The sequence below is a fragment of the Rhipicephalus microplus genome, chromosome 5 (genome assembly GCF_043290135.1).
Source record: "Rhipicephalus microplus isolate Deutch F79 chromosome 5, USDA_Rmic, whole genome shotgun sequence".
NCBI classification, from domain to species: domain Eukaryota; kingdom Metazoa; phylum Arthropoda; class Arachnida; order Ixodida; family Ixodidae; genus Rhipicephalus; species Rhipicephalus microplus.
Window position 1 is genome coordinate 185,848,995 of NC_134704.1, and position 12,463 is coordinate 185,861,457.

Here is a 12,463-nt window from a genome sequence, read left to right on the forward strand (position 1 = left end):
TGTTGACTAGGACTGACGTTTTACTGAAACTCATTAGAGACTGCTATCAGTTCACTTTTAGATGCGGAGCATCTAATACTCGAGGCTTGTAGTGCGGCGCCGTCCGCAAGCTTCCTCCTCCTTCTTCCACCATCTGTTCATCCCTTCCTTTTCTACACACCGCGCGCGCTTCACTCCTCCACCATCTGTGCACCCTTCCTCCTCTACACACCGCGTGCGCTTCTCCTCTTCACGAACATTCGCTAGCTGTATAATGTAGCGCGCATGCGCCGTCACGCTTCGAGAACATCGGCAGCTGACGCACGCGCATGCGCCGTCGCGCTTCGAGAACATCGGCAGCTGACGTGCGCGCATGCGCCGTTACGCTTCTCCCCCTTCTCGAACATTCGACAGCTGACAGTGCATGAGCCGTCGCGCTGTATATATACTCAAGGTCGGCGCTCGCTCGCTCAGTTGCCGCTCGTCGGTTGGTTTGTACGGCGCGTCGACGTCCAAGGTCGCGGTGAAATGAATTCCAACGAATCCACAAACACAATGATCGACGTCCCTTCGACCAGCGCCGCCCTTTCGCATACGTGTGTACGTGTTCACTCATTTAACACCCCCTCCTACAACCGCGTTAACCAATTTAGCCATCAACCCAAGTAAGTCGCAATTTAACACCCCATTTCACAACCACGTTAACCAATTAAGCCATCGACCCAAGTAAGTCGCACTTTAACACCCCGTTAACCAATTATATGCTCCGCATCCTCCTCAGTGTTCCCCCGAGGGAAGCTGCGGGCAATTTTTTTTCCGCTTTGAGTTTTCGTTGTTTTGTCTGTGTGTTAGTGTGCGTGTTTCATCTTCCATTACAGTCATATTGTTCCCAAGCCTGCAAGCAGCCTCGTCGTACGTTATATCGTTACCATCACTGGGAAATTGTCTACATATCTGTAGACATCAACTACAGGTTCTTCCACGACAAACTGCACAGGGTCCTGCGTGGCCCTTTTGCTTTATGAAATAGTCTTAGCAAAACGTGACCGGTAACATTGATTTTAATCAAGTTGGCCGCGTTGATTGATATGTGGGGTTTAACGTCCCAAAACCACCATATGATTATGAGAGACGCCGTAGTGGAGGGCTCCGGAAATTTCGACCACCTGGGGTTCTTTAACGTGCACCCAAATCTGAGCACACGGGCCTACAACATTTCCGCCTCCATCGGAAATGCAGCCGCCGCCGCCGGGATTTCAAGCCGCGACCTGCGGGTCAGTAGCCGAGTACCTTAGCCACTAGACCACCGCGGCGGGGCAAGTTGGCCGCGTTGGCTGGGAGTTTTCCCCGTGGTGAAAGAAGGGCCTGTTAGCCTTTGACTCTTCTCACAGCAAGCTAGTAAAAGAGCGATACCCAATCTGCCTTATGCATGCCTCAACAGCAATTGCGCAGCCCCCTGGCGGTGGCTTGGGGAAACGATCTGTGAGGCGCAATTACAGACGCCGCCTGTAATTTTCCGGTGGCATCAGTGTTGTGAGTGGTGCGGGCGGCACATCCAATGAGTTTGTCTATAAATCTGGTTATGTTAGTGCGATGCCAGCAACTATACTCTGCTTCAGAAGTTCCCTTCAGCACTGTGGAAGCTACAGGCCCCACAGCCAACAAGAAGGATGCTCCACCCCTCTACGTGTATTCATTCCCACCCTATTCACGGCGTCTTCTCAACGAATGTAGTTCTTGGGACCAGGTTATTAACTGAAAAAAAAATGCTGTAAAGCTACTAAGCAAGCAACTACAGCAGGAACTAAGAGGCTTGAATTTGTCGCTCTGGCGAAGCTCGGTAGAGTCTCATGCCGGCGGATAATTTCACTTTGTGGCTGTTTCTCTTCGACGTTGTTCGTGGCTCTCGTATGTCTGTTTCTCTGTGAACGCGTTCTCTCGCGTCTCTCACTGCAACGCTCCTTGTCTCTCTTTTCTTTTTTCCACCGAAGGAGGATCCAACGCGCACGGAATGTTGTGCGAGGTTGTGCGTCCGATATTTGGAGATGCTGTGTTATTGGTTTGACGACACACTCCGAACACTGCCTTGGCGCGTTAAGCTTAGCACGTGAGGCTAAACAATCAGCATATCTCACTAATATCGACACAACATAGCTGCTGATTCAGTCTCAGAGTGAGATGAAGCAAATCGATGACTGATTGTATGAGCCCGTCGCCGACTACCTGCGTCGCCGTTACCAAAGGGTCACGGTGGCCGCCGTCATCGTCGGCGTTCTCGGCGCATGGGACCCGGCCAATGACCGCGTCCTCCTGTGCCTGTGCTTCCGATTCTACCAGCGCTTCATGAAAAAAAAAAGCGAGGTAGTGGCGGCGTCCCTCGCCATCTACCATGCGCATGTAGGCTGCGTACACCATTAGATGACCCCTGTGCCAGAAATTACCTGGTCTTCTTCATCGCCTCGTCACCTGGCGCCTACCAGGTGCCCGAGTTCGCCTGCCGCTGTCCAAGGCGTCCTGTGTGTTCGACTAGTTTGACGTTCCGGTGTTCTTGGTGTTACCACCTGTGTCCGGCATCCTGGCCATTTCGGTGATTTGTCCAGGCCTTCAACCACGTCAACAGGCAGTGTCCAGACCCTTTATGCGTTGTTTAAAGCATAATAAAATTCTCTGCTTACTGCTTTCAGTGCTGTGGGTGTGTAGCAAGAGCTAGTCCGGATCAAAGCGAGCGGGGACAGTGGCAGAAGCTCGCTCACCGCGATGCCCCACGATTTGCTTCTGGAAGTGTCCGTGAGAGGGCGCAACACAGACATGCAAAACGTCAATTCCTGCCTTATTTTCTCACTTAGCAAATCATGTTCTCATAAAATGAAACACAGTTTCCAAAATTAATTAAGACCCCTACTCAGTTCGGGTTACCCGGACAGCGTGCTTGTGGCAGTAAGCAGCACCATGTTAAAAAAGTTGAAGGGGTTAAGTGCCACCAACATTTCAAAAAAAGAGCCAATAAAATTGGTTGTAGTCATGCTCTATGTGCACAAGATGTCGCACAGTTTGATGAAGATTGGGCGCAAGCACGGAGTACACGTTGTTCTCGCGGCTCCCTGCAAACTGGAAAAACCATGTCCCATGATAGGAAATCGTGGAAGGCAAAGGTTGAACAACAGTGGTTGCACTAAAAAACAACCCACGCTGTTTGTACTGTGTACTTCGAGGGTTGTGTATGTAATACCCTTGAGCTGCAGAAAAGTGTACATTGGCCAGACGGGCCGATGTTGAAATGATAGACTCAGAGAACATGTGACGGCCTTGAAAATTCTCGCACGTGGCACGCACTTGTCAATGCACTGCAGGGATTGTGGGGGTGATCCGCAGTTTCGCAGCTCGAGGATTCTGGGCAAATCAAACTCAGATTGACCAAAGAAATCATTGAAGCAGAGCATATTAAGGCGAACGCGAGCACGTGTATCAGTGTTCATCCGGTGGCGCTAAGGAAAACAGAGGTGTGTGTTTTGAGTAGTTGAAGGAGGTAAACATCACTTTTTTGGTGGGTTACGCCTTTAAGTAGTTGGTTGCGCCTGCGCATTTCGGTGTTCTCGTGCAATGAATTTTTCATTAATGAAACTGCAGTTGTAAGTTGAGCGTATTTCCGGTCAAGTGCTTCCTTCCTTCTACCTTGTGCGCTCATATATTTCCACATTATCTTGTCATGCATGTTGTATAGGCCATGGCATAGATGAACTGATCATAGAGCTCTTACGGTCACTTTGTTAACATGGTGTGTACCAAAACTGACACGGCGTAATTTGAGCATAAGGCTAACATGAATAACTGGTCCTAACAATAAAATCATGTCATTCATGTCATGTGCGCTATGACACACATGACACAGTCATAAGGTTTTAAGGCCGTTTTATTAACATTCTGTGCCCGAAAATTGACATGACAACGCATGATAACAGCGTAAGATAATAATATGGCTAGTCATAACATCAAAAAGTGCCATGCATGTTGTATACGCTATGACATCAGTGACGTGGTAAGGGAGTTCTAATGAGATTTTGTTGAGTATAAAAATTTACACAGTATGAGATGTGATGAATAACATGACTAGCTAATCATACTGCCAAAACCTCCGTATGCATGTTATGTAGGTCATGAAATACATCGCCCGGTCATGGGGCTCTAACAGCCACTTTATTCATTTGGTGTATACCAAAATTGACACGACATCATAAGAAGGCATAACTACCGTAACTGACTAGTCCTAACATGAAATTCACGTCTTGCATTTGACTTACATGACTATGACACGGAGCTTCAAAGGCGTATTTTACCGTGTGGAGCCCCGACATAGACATGCCACGGTAAGAAAGTATGAATAACATCAATGACCAGTACAAACAAATAAGTTGGATTACCTTAAATGAATTCGGATTAGCCTATACTTGTTCGATTCGCATGAGCTTAACTTGACCATGCTCCGGCATCCAACAGGCTAGACAATCTCCTCACTTCGAATACACTTGCTCATGATTAGCTCGTGTGGATTACCCTGACCCGGCTTAATCCCATTGTTGTCATACTGAGTCATCGAACTGGTTAAAGGCAATCTCGACTTTCTGAAAACAGATTTCTTCAAGATTAGATCGACTCGAGCTGGCTTAATCTCTGTTAATCCGGGCTGGTTTAACGTGGCGATGTTCAGGTATCCAACAGGCAAGACATTCTCACTCCAAATTCACTTGCTTGTGATTAGCCTTATTCGCCTTACTACAAACTGTTTTATGGCCATGTTCTTTCATACAACTGACTAGACAAACTGTATTTACTCAAAGTGCCTGGTTCAGGGTTTTATTAGTCGAGATTAGCTTAATTCAGGATAGACTATTCCGGTTTCATCTATATTGTCTTACTGTGGTCATACTTGATCATCCAAATGGCTAGGCACTTCGAAGCTATATTGGCTAGGCACTTCGAAACTTGCCCAAGATGACCTTACTTCGGATTAGCTTAATCTGACCAAATGCCATGGGCCTAACGTGACCATGCTCTGGCATCCGAGAGGCTAGACAATCTCAAGTCACTCCAAATTCACTTGTTCGTGATTAGTTTATTGTAGATTAGCTTAATCCAGCCTAATGCACGTTGTCTTTTTGTAGCCATAATCTGTCATCCAACTGGCTAGGCAATCTCAAGTTACTCAGAATCTTATGGTTCAAGATTCATATTTCCTTAATTTAGTTTATTCGGATTCAATCAGATCGGCTTAATATGGCCATATGCAGTCACTCATACCCCTGGTCATTCTCAATTCACTTAACAATGGTTTTTTCAAGATTAGCGTAACCCAGATGTGTTTGTCATGGTTAATTCAAAGAAAACATAGCTTAGTCGGGTCTAATTAACTGCTTGGATATGCCATCTCATCTTTGACCCAATTAGTGTGATCTGACATAATTTTCAGTTTTCTTAGCTAGTGCCACTTGATTGGTATCTGTCAGTATAGATTGCTGTCGAGTATCACATCGACTAGCGTTAAATTGGCTTGTCCAAACTCAATTAGGCTGCGATATACTGCACTCTAAGCCGAAAAGGATGAAAATGGGTCTGTGGTTCGTCCTTTTGGGGGGTGACTGCATTGCCACAACCATTACACCCCAAATTACAAACGATTCGTCCTTTCGGTAGTAACTGTCAGGGCACGAACTGTTTAGTCCTCAGTAGTTTTGAGCGACGAAATGTCAAGAAGTAAAAGTTACCCCTTTATGGGAGGAAGTGAATGCGTAGGGACGAAAAGTTAGTCCCATTAGTTCATCCTTCTTGAAAAAAAGAAATTAATTTATTACAATTTGAGGTTGAATTAGCAAGAACTTGGAGGTTGACGAAGACATTTGACGACATATGCAATCAATACGCAAGAAGTAAATTCAGAAATGAACTACAGAAAAATGCACGAAAAATACGCATTTGAACTAGTCACCACTGAATCAGCAGTCGCGTACGCTAACCATTATACCACACCCCAGTTCGTGGCAGAGTGGAAATTTCCGGGGCATATGTAGGCACCATTCGGACTCCGCGCGTTCTACGTTCTTGTTCAACCTAAGAATATTCCTTATATTGGACTTAATCTTTCAGTGTTTGGCAAGCAACCATTCGGTGATGACGTTTGTGAAGATGTAAAATGCTTTGAATAGATATTCCTGCGCGCGTGGTTGGAGTGCATTTGTGTGCTTTGTGAGTGTATGTATATATAAATGTTCGAATGCATGTTGCCATCGCTGTGTCAAGCTTGCTCGCTTCTTAGAATACAGAGCGCCGTTGGTAATGTCGTTCATCGATAATGTCTGTTCAACAACAAAGAAGAAACAAACACGTTTAATGAAACAGCCAAGTTTATTCGGCGACTCATGTGAATTCTGCGCTATCGTGAGCACGCATCAATTCAGCAACTTTTATGAGTAAAAAAGAAATGATAGCTTCGCGGCACTTCAAGAGAGACCATAAAAGATGCAATGTTTTATTCAACTGGATGCTGTCCAGCCGACTTCGGGAAGTGCACTCGCACCATCAACAGCTGCAAGATGTTGACTTTCCTCAGATGGTCAAATGCTTTCAGTCATCGATTTCCTGATTATGTAATTCTTTTTTTTCTTTTTTTTCTTTTATTCCATTTTCACCAAAACAGATACAATGGCGAAAAATGGGGAGACGGCAAAAAAGCTGCAGTTATTGCAGCTTGACTAAGCACCGTCCACCCTACGTCAGCAATGACAGGGCAAAAAGAAAATACAAGAATAAAAAGAAAAAACTAATAAAATAAAGCAAGTAATAATACGAGCAAAAGGCAAAGTGAATGACAGGCCAAGGTATACAAACAAAAAGGAATATTTCATAAACACAGGAGCTCAATAATTCGCAGAGTGTGTATCGCTTTTGTACATAAGAAAGGTACGCAATGAGGTTACACAAAATAAATGAATAAAAATGACCAATCACAAAAAATGATGCAAAGCAACACAGAGTGACCTATTTGCGCTATTCTTGTACAATAGTGCAAACACTATTCTACAAGAATAGTGTTTGCACATCGATTGCAAAAGCATTCACTATTTCCGCCAGAACTGTTCATGCACTTGTAGTTATGCTTGTAGTCCATGCACGTCTGCGGTGAGTAAGGGGTTTACTCAATGGGCCCAGGTCATCGGACGCACTTAAGACAACCTGATAACACGAAGACGTTGTTTATATCGGACGAGGACAAGAACACATGCGACGAAATCTCACAAAGAAATCAGGATGATACCATGTTAAAGAGGGTCTACTGGGAAGTCCACGCGAGACGTAAGTCTACATCTCAACACACTTCACTCCCGGGCCACAAGTCTTCAAGACGACACTCACGCGCCCCGTCGTTGCAGTGACCGTATAGCACCGGGCGACGTGGCGTTGAGCCCGTCGCAGTAGCGTCCACGGTGGAAACACGCCTTCTCGTGTAGCTCGCTGGCTCGAGATTACGTCGATGTCCCGCACCCTGGCATCTTGCTGGCGTACAGGTTACGCTCGACCGAAGCGAGCGTCCAGGACACGGGGTCGAAAGCCCCAACAACCATCGAAGCCGGCTGTGCACGCCCGCTGCACCAGTCTACGTTCCTCTCCTTTTCCAGTGAATTTCCCGCTCCGATTTTGCCTCTATGGCGCGCTCGTCATAATCATCACAGCGTCCTATCGCGTAAAAACTAGATGCAAACTTTTTTTTTCACAGAACCTGTCAAAATGCAATCGAACAGTTCAAAACGTGTTATGAAGTTCCAGAAGCTCGTTCTCGAGTTTAACGCTTCAAGCTTTCACTGAGGCACGCTTGTGGGCCCACTTATTTATCAATGAAGCTTGCGCTTCATATTAGATCCATAAGAATAAACATAACTAGCATCGCTACAAACGAACAAAATCACCGACGCGGTTCTCGACTGCCTGTGTTCGTGGCGACAAGCCAATCTAGACATGCAATGTTAGCAGCTGACCTTCCTAAATTTGTTGTTTGCCTTGCATTTTGCAGAGTTAAAGTGAATTTTCTTTTTAAAAGCCACGGTACTCTCTGCTGAATAATGCTTATTTGTGCTGCACTGAAAGCAAAACAATCTTTGAACAACTGTTTTTGCTACAATTAATGTTGAGCCCTCATTGAGGCTGCCGTGTTTCGATGGTACAGCCCTCACGCCTCTATTTCTAGAGTAGACGGGGTAGCTCTCGCAACGCCGTGTCACGCGAGCTCATCATCTATGCGGGTCTGGTTCACGAAGAACGTGAGGGTTAAACAAGCGGTGATTGTTACATATCAACAGCACACAGGTGAAATCTCGCAGAGAGATGACAGCCTTCTTTACACTAACCTCTCAGGCAATATCCCAGTCGGCACGTAGCATTTCGATAGCGCAGCACTTCATTCCAGTAGCGGTTCACCTTTACCACAACCCAAAAATCAAGCATTCAGTTCATTACAAGAAACAGCAATCACAACCATACAACGATAACACATCCACAACACACTGCTACGCCGATGAGGCTTAGCTTGCCGAGAACACCATGCCGCGCATTGATACAAATAGAGCGCGAGCATTTTTTTTTTTTTTTGAGGTGAGGCGGCTTACACATTTGCTTGTATTTATGCTATATAAACAATAGTATTCTCCTGGCATAGTGCCGTATTTGTCAAAACCATTTACACTAAATAAACTGCTAACAGCTTATTTATTTAGGACACTATTTGTGTACGCGCATGCTGATTCGCCCTTCGAGGCTCCCACTGCGCCGGAAAGTGTCATGGGAGTACACATTGCTCCGTGTGGTCTAACAGTTCCTCCTTAAATTTGCACACGGCATCCTCATCTTGCAGTTAATCCTTCCACAGACTATATGTTGGTTGCGGGGACGTAATGCAGCACTTACGCTCATTTCGCTCCCATTTTGCTCCTTCGCGGCTAAAGGTGTGGCTTAACTAGCCTTTTTATATGCATACCCTGGTTTATTCTATTGGTTTAATTGGTATTAATGAGCATCAATCAGTATTGATTTGTGTCTATATTAAGAATTTTTCTTACTGTGATTATTGAGCATGAGCTATGGTTAACTTGTCTTGACCAGCTTATCTAAACTTATTGCCAAGACAGCCCAAGCAATTCGATCCACATGGCTGAACATAAAGCTTAACATCCTCTTTGTAAAAGCAGCTTCACACGGTGATTACGCGATGTAGCTATAGCGAGGAAAGCAACGACTTTTTTGACAGCATGCTTACTGCCAATGGTTAAAAAATGCACGGTAACTTGTGGGACAACGCAACAACAAACCTCGCATATCTTGGTGCTGTCGGTCGGATGTCAGCGGTCATGTTTCCGTTGTGCTTCCTATTTTTTTCTTTACTCGCTGTTAAGAGGGAAGTGAAACATCCGCTCGCCTTTCGCGTGTGAACTAGTACACAGTAGCACACAGCTGTCTGTCATAGTGGCCAAAGAATGGATCTGAACACCTGAAGTACAACGTGTTTACAGCACCGTTCTCGCGCTAGCCACTTCGCGCCACCCGACACTTTTGAAACAATATGCGTGGTAAACCAGTACTCAACATAGAGCCACGCCAATGTTTAAGACTGCTTTGAAGATCGACCTTATAGTGGCGTCCTGCATAAGGACAGTCCATGCATCATCAGAATAATTGTCGCACACGTTAGTCAATAAGGATGACTTGACACTTTTCTGCCATGGTCACATCGTGCCACTCCAGTAGTTTTACGTAGACGAAATTGAGGCAGGAGCCACGGCAGTTGATATGCCAGTGGCACGAGCAAGAATGTCGGCCGGCATAGGTAACATCTCGGCTACAGAAGCCAAAGCTACGCCACGCCAACATAAATCAAACTGTTTAAGAACACGCTGCAGAGTGTTCGTGCCAAGTTCGCTGTCGACTCTACATTTGAACCTGACAATGGACACTGCGGCAACAGTGACGCAACCACAGTTACAGGCCTTAACAGCCATACCTGCTCGTAAGCACCATCCTATGTTTGGACTCAGCAATTGACACTCCAAGAAAGGGCGCACAAGCAGTTGTAATACAAACTATTTTTTTTAAGTCTTTTTTCCCACAAACTGTGTGCGACTGGATCTCGTTCGGAAGACTACATTTCTGTATCTGATGATGAAGATTTTTATTCGCGATTGTTTACAACAATGTGTAATCGCCCCATAGTTTTGTTCGAGCTTTCCGCTACCTTTCAAAATGTTAACCTATTGTCTTTTTCTTCTTGTTTAGTTTGATGTTGACCTTATGTTATGTATTTTTGTGGCTTGTACCGCAATGAGCTATGTAGTGCAAGCATAATAAAGTTGTCGCGCCTGTGATAATGCCTTCGAGGCAACGCATGCATCCTGTAAGTAAACAAATAAATCCTTGTTTGTCTGTGCTAAACGAATGGTTTTTGCCGGTGCTGACAGGTTGCCCTGTGGGCATGCGGCTGCCTTCTGACCTGCACGAGCCGGCGACCTCCCCGGCGCAGCCTATGCGGACCTAATTGAAGAGCGGATAAATTATTTCAAGCCCGTTGGCGGATGCAGTCCTCTTCGAGTGGTTGAAAGTTGGTGCGTCATCGAGGAGCGCGCCAGACCAACCACATTGCTGAGACACCTGGCCACGTAGCAGATTCTTTGTTACACAATTTTTAAATTGAGCGTCTGTAAATACGTGATATCAAATTACCAACCATTAGCGTTTCCGGGAATTGTGCCTGTTCGGAATTTCATAATAAAATTGTTTAGCCTCAGCCTATAGCAAAATGCGAAATATTTTTGTCAGCGTGGATTGTTTCTCTTTATTGTGTATAACCTGACGAAAAAACGACAATTACCCTGCATAAATGTTCCACGTTGGTCACTTCAAAATTCTTCTCGCTTCAAATATGCAGAGATTGGCCGCTAGGGGGCCACGGTGTGCGGACGCGCGTCGCATCGGCTCCGCAGATTTTCTATGGTTTTCGGCGATTTCTTTCCAGCCATTCAGTTCAGAGTATTCCCAAGTGACTGCGAAAGTCCTGCGGTCTCTCCCGATACCATTTGTGCAGGTGAGCCCGTGTTTCGGTCACTTTTCGAAGATTGCCCGTACCGCCACGCTGGCACGACAATCAAGCCAGTATACAAGGCACGGCAGGCCTGACAAGTCGTCGGAGCAAGCGGGTGCCCCATCCGCTGCACCGGCGCCCGAAATGGAATTCGTGCAAGTCGAAGGGGAGGAGATATCGCCGACAGAGTTCGGAAAAGAGCAGGGATGGTGCGAGATCAAACGAAACACCAAGAAGGCGGGTGGAGACGCCGACCCGGCGAAGAACCAGCAAGCAACGCCAGCGTCTACCGAGAAGGCGGCGTTTATACAGAATGCGACGCAGTACGTGCGGAAGATCACCATGACGAGCCGAATGCCCAACCTGCCAACGGATGACTACAAGATCATCGTGCGACGCCGGGATGGCTTCAACGTATCCCACTACCAGAAGGACCGCGTCCACTGCTGCATACGCAACGCTGCAGGGGTGGGGCGCGAGGTAGCCGAGGAGCACAGCGTCTGTCTCAATGAGCGACAAAACGTTATTGTGGTAAGCACGCCGTCAGAAGATCGTGCTAGACGATATGGAGGCACTTGCAAGCTGCGAATTGGCGACCGTGAGTTCGAAGCGAGTGCCTACAGAGCGGCTCCGGAGAACACGTCCAAAGGCCTCATCAGGGGCATATCGCTAGACGAAAAGCCGGCGGACGTCGTGAGAAGTCTGGTTAACCACCCCAACCCGAACGTCCTGCATGCCAAGCGCATGGGAAACACGACCAACGTGATAATCCTTTTCGACGGCTACTACGTGCCTCGTTACGTGAACTACGGCGGGATGGTGATAAGGTGCACTCTTTACAAGAAACATATTGATATGTGCTACGAGTGTGGTCGTCTGGGACACAGGGCCGACGTGTGCCCTAACCCGAACGACAAGAAGTGCCGTGGGTGCGGATGCGGTAACCCGCCCGACGATCATCGGTGCGAGCCGGTGTGCCAACTGTGCGGAAAGGGTCACCTCACCGGAGACCGCAAGTGCAAAGCTAAGTACAAGACACCCTACCTAGTCAAGCGCCGACAGTGGGAACGCAGAATGCGCGAGGAGGCTGAGGCCACCTACAGCAGTAGCAGCACCGTCAACGACGGGGAGGAGGGCTACGGACGACGCCACGCACCGAGACGACGTCGCGGCAACAGTCGATCGGCCTCGAGGGAGACCCGCGCGCGGAGCCGCACTCGCTCCCATACTCGTTCTCGAGCCCGCTCTCGCAGCGTCTCCCGACCCCGTTCAGCCAAGCCTCGCAGCACGTCGACGGCCCGAGCCAACCACACAGCTGCAGCCAAAGGCGGAGGAGAGGTTGACCCCCATAAATTGAGGTGGGTAGACGTC

General features: G+C 47.1%; 1 protein-coding gene across 2 annotated transcripts in view; it reads left to right on the forward strand.

The window, feature by feature from the left end:
* Positions 1-11,418, forward strand: part of LOC119173602 (uncharacterized) — a 412,987-nt gene extending 401,569 nt beyond the window's left edge. For both annotated transcript variants that reach the window (XM_075896291.1, XM_075896292.1), the window contains exon 12: positions 10,473-11,418. In XM_075896291.1, the coding sequence (XP_075752406.1) occupies positions 10,473-10,503 (31 nt within the window). In that variant the 3' untranslated portion in view covers positions 10,504-11,418. The remainder of the gene's footprint in view (positions 1-10,472) is intronic.
* Positions 11,419-12,463: the final 1,045 nt, after the last annotated feature.